The sequence below is a fragment of the Papio anubis genome, chromosome 20 (genome assembly GCF_008728515.1).
Source record: "Papio anubis isolate 15944 chromosome 20, Panubis1.0, whole genome shotgun sequence".
NCBI classification, from domain to species: Eukaryota; Metazoa; Chordata; class Mammalia; order Primates; family Cercopithecidae; genus Papio; species Papio anubis.
The window spans coordinates 46,285,304-46,299,411 of NC_044995.1; the positions used below are offsets into that span (position 1 = coordinate 46,285,304).

The 14,108-nt window shown below is 51.3% G+C and overlaps 1 protein-coding gene across 17 annotated transcripts in view; it reads left to right on the plus strand.

Moving 5' to 3' along the window:
• The window catches only part of PTPRS (protein tyrosine phosphatase receptor type S), a 138,044-nt gene that overhangs the window by 89,761 nt on the left and 34,175 nt on the right, over nt 1-14,108 (plus strand). For 16 of the 17 annotated variants that reach the window (XM_009193249.4, XM_003914711.5, XM_009193250.4 and 13 more), the window contains 3 exons: nt 8,194-8,463; nt 9,146-9,727; nt 13,388-13,521. In XM_009193249.4, coding sequence (XP_009191513.1) covers nt 8,194-8,463; nt 9,146-9,727; nt 13,388-13,521 — 986 coding nt within the window. Of the gene's footprint in view, nt 1-3,548; nt 3,668-8,193; nt 8,464-9,145; nt 9,728-13,387; nt 13,522-14,108 lie in introns of those variants that run through there. The other variant, XM_009193246.4, reaches the window with a different exon arrangement.

The window sequence follows — 14,108 nt, forward strand, 5'->3', positions numbered from 1 at the left end:
CAGCCTCTTCACCAAAGCTAGGTCCTGGTGCATTGGAACTGAGTGAACAGAGGGTCTCTGAAGATCACTTGGACTTTCTGGGCACTACAGCCCAGAAAGTGATGAGAGCATAGGCTCTGGACCCTGGCAGACCTGGATTCCAGTCTTGTCTGTGCCCCTCCCTGGCTATGTGACCTTGAACTAGTCACTTGACCACTTGGAGTCCCCACTTCCTCATCTGAACAGTAGAGATCATAAATGAACTTCGATCACAGGTTAGTTGGAAGGATTTCATTGAACTCAGTGCTTGTCAAGTGCTCTATGTAACAAGCATTGCCAGTAGGATTGTTGTAAATAAAGGATTCAAGCAAATGATCTGGGCAAGTCACTTCCCTTCTTCGTGGGTCTTAGTTTCCCTGTTATGTACTTCACATGTCCACTGTTTGAATAAGATGGCATATGGGAAACTTTAAAAAATAATTGTAGGGCAGAAGCTAATTCATTTGCTCAGACCTCATTTTTCGCTAGTGCTTTCCTGAGCTCATCTCATGATCTCATTTTCTCCTGGCTCCAACCCCATCACCATGAAATCAGCGGCCTCCCCAGAGCCATAGCTCTCATTTTCCCCACTGTCATTTCCTAGGAAGTTCTGTGGCCACAGAAAGGGACAACAAAGGCCTATGTTAAGTGCAAGGCTACCCTTGCAGATAAGTACCAGCCCACCAGAAGAGATGAGCTACCTGGCATGCTCTGAAAGCTACAAGTATTTACATTGTTGCCAGAGCAGCCCATCACAGGAATTAATTGCAAAAAGGGGGAAAAATGTAACCTCTAATCTTTTACTTATTTTTTAAACTGACAGATCTCCAGCTTTGGCTGACTCTGGGTGGAACAGGGGGTAAAATATTCAGACTTGACCTTCTCCTCCTAAAATTTATCTCTGGGATCCAAAGGGCTGAAGTCAAAATTGTGTCCATTTTTAAAACATACAGCTGGCAGCTCCACTCCCAGCTGTAGTTGAATTCTCCCTCCTCTGGCTTTTGACAAGGTGGGAAGATGATCAGATTATATTCTGCCTGACTGTGAATGTTCTTTTCTGGTTCTTTAAAACTCTAAGCCTTTAGAGTATGAGTTAGTGGTTAAAGGTAGTGTCTTTACCACCTGGTCTAGCTACATAGCATTATTGAAACATGGTGCACAGGACCCATGTAAATGGTCCTCTGATGCCAGGGGAACTTGAAACAAGCTGGAGACATTAGGAGGAATTTTCTTCTTCTTTTTTTCTTTTCTTTTCTTTTCTTTTTTTGGAGACGGAGTTTCATTCTTGTTGCTCAGGCTGAGTGCAATGATGCAATCTCTGCTCACTGCAACGTCCGCCTCCTGGGTTCAAGTGATTCTCCTGCCTTAGCCTCCCAAGTAGCTGGGTTTACAGTTGCCCGCCACCACGCCTGGCTAATTTTTGTATTTTTAGTAGAGACAGGGTTTTGCCACATTGGCTAGGCTGTTCTCCTTACCTCAAGTAATCTACCTGCCTTGGCCTCCCAAAGTGCTGAGATTATAGGTGTAAGCCACTGCACTCGGCCTTTTTTTTTTTTTTTTTAAGACAGAGTCTTACTCTGTCACCCAGGCTGGAGTACAGTGGCACGATTTCGGCTCACTGCAACCTCCGCCTTCCGGGTTCAAGTGATTCTCTTGCCTCAGCCTCCTGAGTAGCTGGAATTATAGGCGCCCAGCACCACACTTGGCTAATTTTTGTATTTTTAGTAGAGATGGGTTTCACCATGTTGGCCAGGCTGGTCTCAAACTCCTGACCTCAGGTGATTCACCCACCTCAGCCTCCCAAAGTGCTGGGATTACAGGCATGAGCCACCGCACCCTGCCAGTTGAGGAATGTTCTACCTTGAAGGGACTGAGGATATCTTCAAGGTTTTGGAAGAGACCAATGGGACTGGCATAATTTAACGCAGAGTCTCAAGTGCTGAGCTAAGAAACCAGTTCCTGATGTGTGACACCAGCCAGGCCTAGATTGCCCGATTTCCAGGTCCTCTTTTTCAATATTTGTGACCCATCTCCAGGCTTTTTCAGATCAATCCATAGTATACAAATTTGTGGGGAAAAATTGTTTTTTAAATTAAATTTCCAATACCCAAGCCCTAAAATTGATGGATTTGAACCCCAGGTGTTCCCTTTACCTCCTGGCCCCCCAAAACAGGGACAGACACAGATATTGGGCTGGAACACCCCTCACCTCCTGTATCCCCAGAAAGGCTCGCATTGGGGTGTGTGGGCCAGCTCCCCAGTTCGTGCTTACTATACCTGGCCACGCCTCCCTACCCAAGGCCGCTGGCTTGATCCTAGGGGCAGGCAGTGTTAGATCAGGACCCAGACCTTCTCATCCCACCCTCATCACATGGGGGAGAGGGGACTCCAAGGGTGGGAAGGTAGGCTTCCCTCCATTTGGGCAGGGCGGGCGGCGAGGAGGGGGTCATTCTGCAGGAACACTGAGCTCTGAACACCTCTCGCCTGCTGCCTGCCTCACACCCTCTGCATTCGCTGTTTCCTCTGTTGGGGGAGGGGGTTTGTGAGGGGAATATTAGATTACACCTTGTCATTTGGAAAGCCCTGTGTCTCCGGCGGCCGCAGCGAGGTGGGGGGTGGTGAGGGAAGTCCATGGATTGGCCAGAACTGGGGGAAAAACAAAAAGACACGAGAGACAGAGAGAGCGGGCACCAAAAAAAAAAAAAAACAAAACAAAATGTAAAAAGTATCTAGAGCGCATCCAAACGTCCAGCTCAAAATACCAACAACTTGCCAAGGCCGCTGGTCAGCCCTTGGGCCACGGTGCCAGCCAGGTCCCTCCGGGCCTTGCACGTTACCTCAATGGCGGAGGGAGCTGGCGGTGGGAGCGGGGAGGCGGGAGGGAGGGAAGGAGGCACAGCCAAATGATGGAGAAGGGTAGCAGAAAATATGCAGGTGGGCTGAGGGGCGGTGCCTACCCTCCTTGGGCCACAGGCTGGAGTTCAAAGGAGAGGACAAGAAGTGGGCTATGGAATTAGGAATGTTTCCAACCCCTCCCTTCCCCCCCGACAGGTGTAATCTAAGCTTAAATAAACCCCCCGGAGGCTGCACAATTTCTTGGCATCTCTCCCCTGCCCTCTCCATCCGCATATTCATTTTGGAGTTTGGAGAAGTATCTAGAACCTTCTCCCACCCCAAAATGCCCAGCAGAGCCCCCCACCCCGTCCCCGCACCCCTTGGAGCTGCGGCTTGCTGAATCGTTGAGATGTCTGACACTGTCGGGGTTCCTTACCTAGTGCTTCAACCAGATCACCTCACTTTTGAGTTTCCTTCCCCCCTCCTTTACCCTCACCCCCCACTCCCAACCCCCTTTTTTTTTTGTGTTTCTGCCTCTTCCTGCCTGGGGGAGGGGTCGTCTCCTGGTTGCTTTGACGGTTTTTGAGTTGTTTTTCCATGTGAATCGGGGTTTGAAGCGACCACCCCCCCCCCAACCCGCCCCCCCCCCCCCCCACCGCCCCCCCTCCCGTCTCCCTCGCCCAAGCGGGTCCCCCCCGCTGGGACCCCCCGGCTACTCGGTGACGAGAAGAGCTGGAAACCAGAGCCAGCTGGAGCGTGCTGAGGACCAAGGCTGGTGTGGTCCCCTTATAACCTGCCTGGACCCTCCATTCAGGTCGGTAATTGGGGGCGGGGGTCCCGCGGGGCCTCTCCATCCTGCGGGGCCTCTCCGTCCCGTGGGCTCCGTGCCCACCTTACTTTCTAACCTGCACCTCAAGCTTGCAGCCGGGGGTGGAAAGATGACGTGGGTGGGTGCCAGCACCAAACCGGGCAGAACACAGCGTCAGTCACCCGCCCTTGCCAGCTGGGAGGATGCCCAGAGGCCTTACCAGGCCCCCAGGGAGTGGGAGATCTGAGCCACCTAGTGCCAATGGGCATGATCCTCCCTTAAACTCGTGGCAAACCAGCCCTCTTCCTAGAGCGCACCCTTTGAAACAAATAAGGTGGGTGAGAAAGCAAGTGGGCAATTTTCTTAGGTGTCAGAGAAGCCATGATAATTTGTTGGCAGGTCCATTTAACTGATGGTTGCTGGCCATGTTGGGGATTGTGAGCCCTAAAATTACTGCTGTTGATAAATGCCCTCCCACATGTAACTGATTTATAGTTAACCTTATATATAGTTATATAATAACTATATAAATATAGTGAACTCTATAGTTAACTGATTTATAGTACTGCAAGGCTTCTACATATTTAACGGGTATCCCCTTGTCTCTACTTCTAAAAAAAAGTTAGAAGTACCTTGCAAATTATGACATCCCTACGGGGAGATATTTTAAGATTAGATCAAACAGGAACGGGGTCTTTTGGATAAGATGTCGACCCTTACAGAAGAGATAAATTGGCCTGGCACTTAACCTTTAGATCCTAAATCTAGATCTTACTCCCTTTGATGTTCCAACAATTCCTTTGAGTATGAGCCTTTTGCTGATGGCTTCTGGACATTTATTATGATGGCTAGTGGATGTTATTCAACCAGTGGCTACTGGCCAGTACCTGGAGTTTGATATAGGCGATGGGTACTTTTTTCCTCTTTGGTGTCCGCAGTGGGTCAGGACACACAAGTTTGAAAGAGCCAGATGCCAAGAATTGATACTTGGCTGTAATCCTCGTTACTCACCATGGTGAGAAAAGCCTTGTTTTCTCTGAGAGGCAGGAACCAGGCTCGCCTGGCTTTGAGTTCTGGCTACACTACTTCCTTTCTGTGAGTTCCATCTAGTCTTGTCACCTCTCTGAGTCTCTGTTGCCTCATCTGCAAAATGAGCATAAGGATGTTTGCCTCTTAAAATTGTTAGAAGGAAGAAAGTAAGATGGGGATTCAGTAGAAATTCTTACTGTTCCCATTTCCTTTATTTATTTGTTTGTTTATTTATTTATTTATTTATTTGGAGATGGAGTCCTGCTCTGTCACCCGGGCTGGAGTACACTGACGCGATCTCGGCTCACTGCAACCTTTGCCTCCCGGGCTCAAGCAATTCTCCTGCCTCAGCTTCCAGAGTAGCTGGGACTACAGGCACCCACCGCCACGCCCGGCTAATTTTTGTATTTTTAGTAGAGATGAGATTTTGCCATGTTGGCCAGGCTGGTCTCCAACTCTTGATCTCAGGAGATCCGCCCGCCTCGGCCTCCCAAAGTGCTGACATTACAGGCATGAGCCACCACGCCTGGCCTCCATTTCCTTTTTATAATTCGTCCCTGGACTCCTTTAAGGTAGAGAGAAGCTGTTTGATCGTGCCAGGACCTGGGAGGCTGAAAGGTAACTTCACCAGCTCCATGCCTAGATTTAGCACCTGCTGTGCCAGGCACTGCCCCAGTCAGGTTAATGCCTTTCTCGTCAGGATACCCAATTCCCTCCATTTTACAGATGAGGAAACTGGGACTCCAAGAGGACGGGGGAATCTTCCCAAGGCCACCTGGGCTCATTCAGCTACATCAGCTCCTCCACCTCTGCCTGGAGAGGTTTACTATGGGATTCTGAGACCCTGAGGAGTTCACCTTGCTATGTGATTTCAGCTTTGGGACCTCCAACTCGCTCAGCCCTAAGAGGGGCAGGGTGCCGTTGAGAAGTGGGCTGAGAGGGGCTTTAGGGAGAGAGACTTGAGTTGGGCTGGGTTGGTTTGTTCCGAAGGGTTTTTGTCCATGAGGCTCCCACCCCTGTGGCCACCCCAAACCCTTGGCCAAGGCTCTTGGGTGCTGGGTGGGGAGGCCGGATCCTGTGTTCTGCCAGGGGGAGGGTGTCTCCCTGGGGAAGCCACAGTCCTCCTCCTTTCAGACCCCGATTTTCAGCCCCACACCCATTCCATGATTTTTTTTTTTCTTCTTCTTGCTTTTGGGTGTTGTGTTTTGTTTCAGAGGGAGTTTTTTTGTTTGTTTGTTTTTTAGATTCTCTCCTCTTTTTTTTTTTTTTTAATTGCTTTTGCTTTGTTATTTCATTTGTTCTTCCTGGTTTTGTTTTGGACGTCGATGCCGTTTTTTTTCTGTCCTTGAATAATTAGCTCCCCCCACGCTCATTTCTCCATTGTGTTCCGTTTCCATGACAACTCAGCCTCGGCATCTTACCTGTGCCTCGCTGTGGGTGCCGGCGGCTGGCCTGGACCGCGTCCGCCGGCTGGCCGGACCCCATTCTCCCCCCACACCCCCACCCTCCACCCAGCCCTACCAGAAAGCCACCTGCCCCCCCATCTCACGGCACCTCGCCCCTCACCTCCACTCTGTGTGCATGGCCCTTCTGTCTCCCCCTGCCCCGACTCCTCCCCGGGAGCAGTACCCTCCACTCCCTCCATCCTGTCTCCAGCGCGACTCTGGACTTTTCGCGGGGCTTCTTTTTCCGAAGGGCTGCCAGCTTCCAGACCCCACTCCCACGCCTGTCAACGTCCCCCCTTCTCTTTGCCTCCCGCCCAGATTCAGGAAGGCAGGGGTTGGGATTTCCAGCTAGGAACCGAGGCTGGAAGGGAGGGAGTTGGGGCTGCCTACCTTTATCCCCTTGAACCCCCTCCTCAGCATCGTAGACCAGACCCCCTGAGACCACCCCCCGAGGCTGCATCCCCCCAGTCCTGTATGAAAATCAGAGGCAGGTGTTGATGGGGATCCTAACTGAGCCTCCAGTCAGTCACCTGTGCAGTTGAAACAAGACTCCTTCACCCACCCAAAGCTGGGGATTCACCCATGTGTCTTCTTTAGGACCTGAGACTGTCACCCAGGGACAACCCCTTTTCCCGCTAGAAGGATTTATTAGGTTCACCCGAGTCCTTCCCACAGCAGTTAAACAGCCCCTCTGGGGCAGCAATGCTCTTTGCAAGTTCAGGTGCCCGCTAGCCTCCTCCCCTTCCCGCTGCCCCGGAACCCATCTGACTTCCGAAAACGGAGCCCCCGAAATGCATCCTGCTGCCTTCATGGTCTCTGAGAGAAGGCTGCATCCACTTCCCCGCTAAGAAACGCACAGAACATGTCCCTGTTCTCTCAACGTTCAAGTTCATTCCCTTGTTTATTATTATTATTATTATTATGAATATCCTATTTATTATTCTGCCAGGGCTGTGATGTGACAATGTGGCATGTCACATTGGATCACATCTGCTAGAATTAATATGCAGCATTGAAGTGGGCCCCCCCCCCTCTTTCTTTCTTTCTCTGCCCCTCCCGCTCTCTGTCCCTGTTTTCTCCTCTTCTCTCTTTCTCCCCATTCATTCGTCTCCTCTCTCTGGTGTCACGTAAGTGTGCACTAGAGATCCCCAAGATCCAGATCCCCCTGCAGTTCCTCCCTCCTTTCTCTGTCTTTCTCTCTCTCTTTCTCTCTCTCTCTCTCTCAATCTATTTTGCATGATGTTTGTGACTCAGAGCTGCATCTATTGATGGAAACTTGTCAGATCTGACAGAAGCTTTTAGAAGGGTTTCTATACCCAAAAACCACAAAAATTTCATTAGAGTTTCTCATCTTTTCCTGGAGGGCCCGGTGGGAGGGGGGTAAGTGGGCAATGCCCCGAGTCACCGGGAAGTGGGGGGTTGAGAATCTCAGGCTCCTACTGTCTCCTGGTCTCTCAACAACTGTCCTGTGACCACCACATCCCGAGAACCAGGGAGGGTTGGAAGTTGCCCCGTCTCCTAACCCACCCACATCCTGACACTCGCAGCCAGAATCTTCCAGCGCTCCCCAAAGGAGATGCCCCCATTCAGGAGTGATCGGAGGGGCTGCCCCCTGAAGCCACCTCTGTCTGCAAAGATGAGAAACCACTGATAAATTTTTGTGTTCGTATCTGTGCTGTGACCAGCCACCCTGGTCTATGAAACCCTGTTGCTATGAGATAATGCTTCATGTCTATTATATATTGATATATCTCTCTATATATTGTTTGTGAAGTACCTTCCTTTGAAGTTTTGGTTTCTTTGTGTTGGAATTTGGTTTTTTAATTTGGTTCTTTTGTTTTGTTTTCATTTGGGGGGAAAAAAATCAACAGAGGGAAAAGAACCAGCCCCGTTTATATTTAAATGGTTTTCCACTTTTTTTTTCCTTTTTTTCTTTCTTTCCTTCTTTCTTTCTTCCTTCCTGCTTTTCTTTCTTTTCTCCTCCGCATCCTGTCTTCCCCTCCCACCCCCACCCCACCTCACACCTCCCTCCCGTCGCCGCTGCCGCCCCCTCCCCAGTCCGCCGCGTGGCGCCGCGCTTCTCCATCCTGCCCGTGAGCCACGAGATCATGCCAGGGGGCAACGTGAACATCACCTGTGTGGCCGTGGGCTCGCCCATGCCATACGTGAAGTGGATGCAGGGGGCCGAGGACCTGACGCCCGAGGATGACATGCCCGTAGGCCGGAACGTGCTGGAACTCACAGACGTCAAGGACTCGGCCAACTACACCTGCGTGGCCATGTCCAGCCTGGGCGTCATCGAGGCGGTTGCTCAGATCACGGTGAAATGTGAGCAGGGCCCATGGGGCTTCTAAGTGGAGGGGCAGGCTGGAGTTGATCCCTGACTTCAGGCACAGGTGGGAGGCAGCGTGGGAGCACCTCTGAGTTACCTTTTTGGCTTCAGTCATTCATGGCTAGGAAGGGAACGGTTGTTCTTTGAACAGGTATTTATTGGTTATACATGATCCTGGCCGGGCGCAGTGACTCACGCCTATAATCCCAGCACTTTGGGAGGCCGAGCCAGGCAGATCACCTGAGGTCAGGAGTTCGAGATCAGCCTGGCCGACATGGTGAAACCCTGTCTACTAAAAATACAAAAAAAAAAAAAAAAAAAAATTACCTGGGCATGGTGGCAGACATCTGTAATCCCAGTTACTGGGGAGGCTGAGGTAGGAGAATCACTTGAACCCAGGAGGTGGAGGTTGCAGTGAGCTGAGATCCAGGCAACCTTTGATGGAGCCTTGCTCTGTCAAAAAAAAGAAAAAGAAAAGAAAAGAAAGAAAGAAAATGGGTACTAGGTGGCCCCTGGGCCATAATTTGCCACATAGGTGATGACAGGGGTCATGAGGCCCATGGTTACTGCTGGGCAAATCAAGGTTCAGAGAAGGCAATTGAATGGTGAAAGTCACACAGCCTTCAAGGTCCTCAACCAATGTGCCCAACACATGACACAGCTGCCTCCTGCCCACAGCTCTTCCCAAAGCTCCCGGGACTCCCGTGGTGACCGAAAACACAGCCACCAGCATCACCATCACGTGGGACTCGGGCAACCCAGACCCTGTATCCTATTACGTCATCGAATATAAATCCAAGAGCCAGGACGGGCCATATCAGATTAAAGAGGACATTACCACCACGCGCTACAGCATTGGCGGCCTGAGCCCCAACTCGGAGTACGAGATCTGGGTGTCAGCTGTCAATTCCATCGGCCAGGGGCCCCCCAGCGAGTCCGTGGTCACCCGCACGGGCGAGCAAGCCCCGGCCAGCGCGCCGCGAAACGTGCAAGCCCGGATGCTCAGCGCCACTACCATGATCGTGCAGTGGGAGGAGCCGGTGGAGCCCAACGGGCTGATTCGTGGCTACCGTGTGTACTACACCATGGAGCCGGAGCACCCCGTGGGCAACTGGCAGAAGCACAACGTGGACGACAGCCTGCTGACCACCGTGGGCAGCTTGCTGGAGGACGAGACCTACACCGTACGGGTGCTCGCCTTCACCTCCGTCGGCGACGGGCCCCTCTCGGACCCCATCCAGGTCAAGACGCAGCAGGGAGGTGAGGCGTGGGGTTGGCAGGACTCGGGGCCCTGGCCGCGCGGCTTGACTCTTTGCATGCTCCCTGGAAGCCGCAGAGTGGTTTGTGGGTTCTGCACGGTGCTTTCAGATATTTTCATGTTAGCATTTAGGCCGGGTGCGGTGGCTCACGCCTGTAATCTCAGCACTTTGGGAGGCCGAGGCGGGCGGATCACCTGAGGTCAGGAGTTCAAGACCAGCCTGGCCAACATGGTGAAACCCCGTCTCTCCTAAAAATATAAAAATTAGCCAGGCGGCTGGGCGCGGTGGCTCAAGCCTGTAATCCCAGCACTTTGGAAGGCCGAGACAGGTGGATCACGAGGTCAGGAGATCGAGACCATCCTGGCTAACACGGTGAAACCCCGTCTCTACTAAAAAATACAAAAAAAAAAAACTAGCCGGGCGCGGTGGTGGGTGCCTGTAGTCCCAGCTACTCGGGAGGCTGAGGCAGGAGAATGGCATAAACCTGGGAGGCGGAGCTTGCAGTGAGCTGAGATCTGGCCACTGCACTCCAGCCTGGCTGTGGGTAGGAGCCAGACTCCTCATTCCCAAAAAAAAAAAAAAAAAAAAATTTAGCTGGCAGACCAAGGCCAACCTTACTCATCATGGAGGCTGAGGCAGGAGAACTAAGTTTGAACTGGAGGCGGAGGTTGCAGGGAGCCGAGATCACACCATGCACTCCAGCCTACAGAGAAACAGATCTCCACATCAAAACAAATTTTTTTTAAATGTACATATATATATACATTTTTTTTTTCTTTCCATGCTAGCATTTAAAATCAGGGAGCTAGGCTAGGCGCGGTAGCTCACACCTGTAACTTCAGCATTTTGGGAGGCAGAGGCAAGCAGATTACCTGAGGTCAGGAGTTCGAGGCGGGCGGATCACCTGAGGTCAGGAGTTCAAGACCAGCCTGGCCAACATGGTGAAACCCCATTTCTGTTAATAATACAAAAAAAAAAATTAGCTGGGCATGGTGGCGGGCGCCTGTAATCCCAGCTTTTCTGGAGGCTAAGGCGGGAAAATCACTTGAACCTGGGAGGTGGAGTTTTCTATGAGCCAAGATCATGCCATTGCATCCAGCCTGGGCGACGAATGAAATGCTGTCTCAAAAAAACAAAAAAATTTAAAAAATTAAAAAAACAAAATCAGAGAGCTAGCCAGGCTTAGTGGCATGTGCCTGTAGTCCCAGCTACTCAAGAGGCAGAGGCAGGAGGATGGCTTGAGCCCGGCAGTTTGAGTCCAGCCTGGATAATATAGCAAGACCCTATTTCTTAAGAAACATATGTAGGGCCAGGTATAGTGGCTCATGTCTGTAATCCCAGCACTTTGAGAGGCCAAGATAGGAGAATTTCTTGAGGCCAGGAGTTCAAGACCAGCCTCGGCAATGTAGCCAGACCCCATCTCTACAAAAAAAAAAAAAAAAAAATTAAAAATTAGCTAGGCATGGTGGTGCACACCTGTAGTCCCAGCTACTCAAGAGACTGAGATGGGAGGATCACTTGAGCCCAGGAATTCAAGGTTACAGTGAGCTATGATAGCACCACTATCATACAAGACTTTGTCTCTAAAACAAAAACAAACATTAAAATAAAATTGGAGAGGGCTGGGTGTGATGGCTCATGCCTGTGATCCCAGCACTTTGGGAGGCTGAGGCAGGTGGATCACCTGAGGTCAGGGGTTTGAGAACAGCCTAGCCAACATGACGAAACCTCATCTCTACTAAAAAAATAAATAAATACAAAAATTAGCCAGTCGTGGTGGCACACGCCTGTAGTTCCAGATACTCAGGAGACTGAGGCAGGAGAATCGCTTGAACTCGGGAGGCGGAGGTTGCAGTGAGCCGAAATATCGCCACTGCCCTCCAGCCTGGGCGACAGAGCGAGACCCTGTCTCAAAAAATAATAATAAAATAAAATCGGAGAGTTATCTTAGCCAAATTTTTGACTCCCCTTAAAAAAACCTGATTTGACAAGCCCAAAGGGCTATGATCAAACACACAGGTAGATTCCAGTGACTGTGTGGGAGACAAGGAGGGCTTATGTGCTTCCTTCTCTCTTCTCTGTTAACTCCCTGCCCCTGTTGGCATTTGAGTTTGAGAGCCCCCCTCGTCTGCCGTTCTCATTAGAGGGACTTATGCCACTGCTTCTGAAATAATAAATGAAAACTGCTGGCTCAGCGTGGTGGCTCACACCTGTAATCCCAGCACTTTTGGAGGCCAAGGCGGGCAGATCACGAGGTCAGGAGTTCAAGACCAGCCTGGCCAATATGGTGAAACCCCGTCTCTCCTAAAAATACAAAATTAGCCAGGCATGATAGCGCGTGCCTATAATCCCAGCTACTCAAGAGGCTGAGGCAGGTGCATCACTTCAACCCAGGAGGCAGAGGTTGCGGTGAGCTGAGATCGCGCCACTGCACTGCAACCTGGGCACCAAGAGTGAAACTCCATCTCAAAAATAAAAGAAAACTGCCTCACCCCTAAGGCAGTGGGCCAGTCTCCCTCCCTGCTCAAGTGGGAGGACTTGGAAGAGGCATTTAGGCACAGCGGACCCCAGCTTTCTGAGGGTGTTTGACCCTTTCCTTTAGGGCCCAGGCTTTCAAAACCTAAAGTCTGGGCAGACTCAGGCACCCACTGAAGCAAAGGGCCGGGATCGTTGGCACTGGCTGTGTCTGTGAGCGGATACAGAATGGAGATCCAAATTTTAAAATAGGCACCCTTGGCCAGGCACTGTGACTCACACCTGTAATCCTGACACTTTGGGAGGCCAAGGCAGGAGGATTGCCTGAAGCCAGGAGTTCAAGACCAGCCTGGGCAACATAGCAAGACCCCCATGTGTACACACAAAAAAACTAAAAATCAGCTGAGCATGATGGTGCTTGCCTGTGGTCCCAGCTACTTAGGAGGCTGAGGCGAGAGGATTACCTGAGCCCAGGAGTTGGAGGCTGTAGTGAGCTATGATCGCACCACTACACTCCAGCCTGGGTGAACGAGTGAGACCCTGTTTCAAAAACTAAAATAAAATGAAATAAAATATGCACACATACCTCCCTGCTAATTTCTCTGTCATCTAATGCGCAGGCAGTGAGGGCACTGGGGTAATTTGAAAGGGAGATTTTTGGACCGGGTGTGGTGGCTCACGCCTATAATCCCAGCACTTTGGGAGGCCGAGGCAGGAGGATCACTTGAGATCAGGAGTTTGAGACCAGCCTGGTCAAATGGTGAATCCCCGTCTCTACCAAAAATACAAAAGTTAGCCAGGCATGGTGGCAGGTGCCTGTAATCCCAGCTATTTGGGAGACTGAGGCAGGAGAATCACTTGAACCCTGGAGGTGGAGGTTGCAGTGAGCCGAGATCGCGCCACTGCACTCCAACCTGGGCAAGAGTGAGACTCCATCTCAAAAAATAAATAAATAAATAAGGGGGGAGGATTTTTAAATGTGTTCTTTTCCTTTGGAAGAAGAGAGGATGGAGGAACGGAGGTGGACAGGTGACAATGGGATGGGGGCTAGATCCCCAGGAAAATAAAAAAACATTCTAGAAGCATCCAGAGCTGGAAGCTTTTTAGTGGGGACACTCAGCAGGTGGGGCCCCTTTCACGGGGTGGACGCTCCCCCACTCCTAGTTGTCTCCCCACACCCCCACAGTGCCCGGCCAGCCCATGAACCTGCGGGCCGAGGCCAGGTCGGAGACCAGCATCACGCTGTCCTGGAGCCCCCCGCGGCAGGAGAGCATCATCAAGTACGAGCTCCTCTTCCGGGAAAGCGACCACGGCCGGGAGGTGAGGCAGCGCGGGGACGGGCTGGCCTGCCCTGGGCTCCTCCCCGGTGCTCTCTGACGCTGCCCACCCATCTCTCCCCCATCTTTGTCCCTGTGTGTGCTGCGGATTCTGCTCTTCCTGACCCCTTCTGGTTCTCCTGCATCTCTGTCCCTCTGTGCCTTTCCCTCCACGTTTTTCTCCTCTGCCGCTGGTGGCCTCTCTCTGGCTCCATGTGTCCCGGCGTCCCCCTCTCTCTCGCGCTCTGCTTCTCTCTGTGTCTGTCTTCACCGGTGCCTCTGACGCTCACTCTCCATCCCTCCGGGTCTCTGTCTGTCTATGTCTCTGTCTCTCTCTGTCTCTGTTTCTCTTTCTGTCTCTCTTATCTGTTTTTTTCTGTCTCCATCTATCTCCGTCTGTCTCTGTTTCTGTCTCTGCCTCTCTTTCTGTCTATCTCTGTACCTGTTTCTTCCATCTCTGTCTCTATTTCTGTCTCTATCTCTGTCTATTTCTCTTCTCTCTTTCTCTGTCCCTGTGTCAATCTCTCTCCCCTCCATTTCTCTGTCTGTCTCTCTCTCTCCCTCTCTGTTTCTCTCTGTCTATTTCTGTCT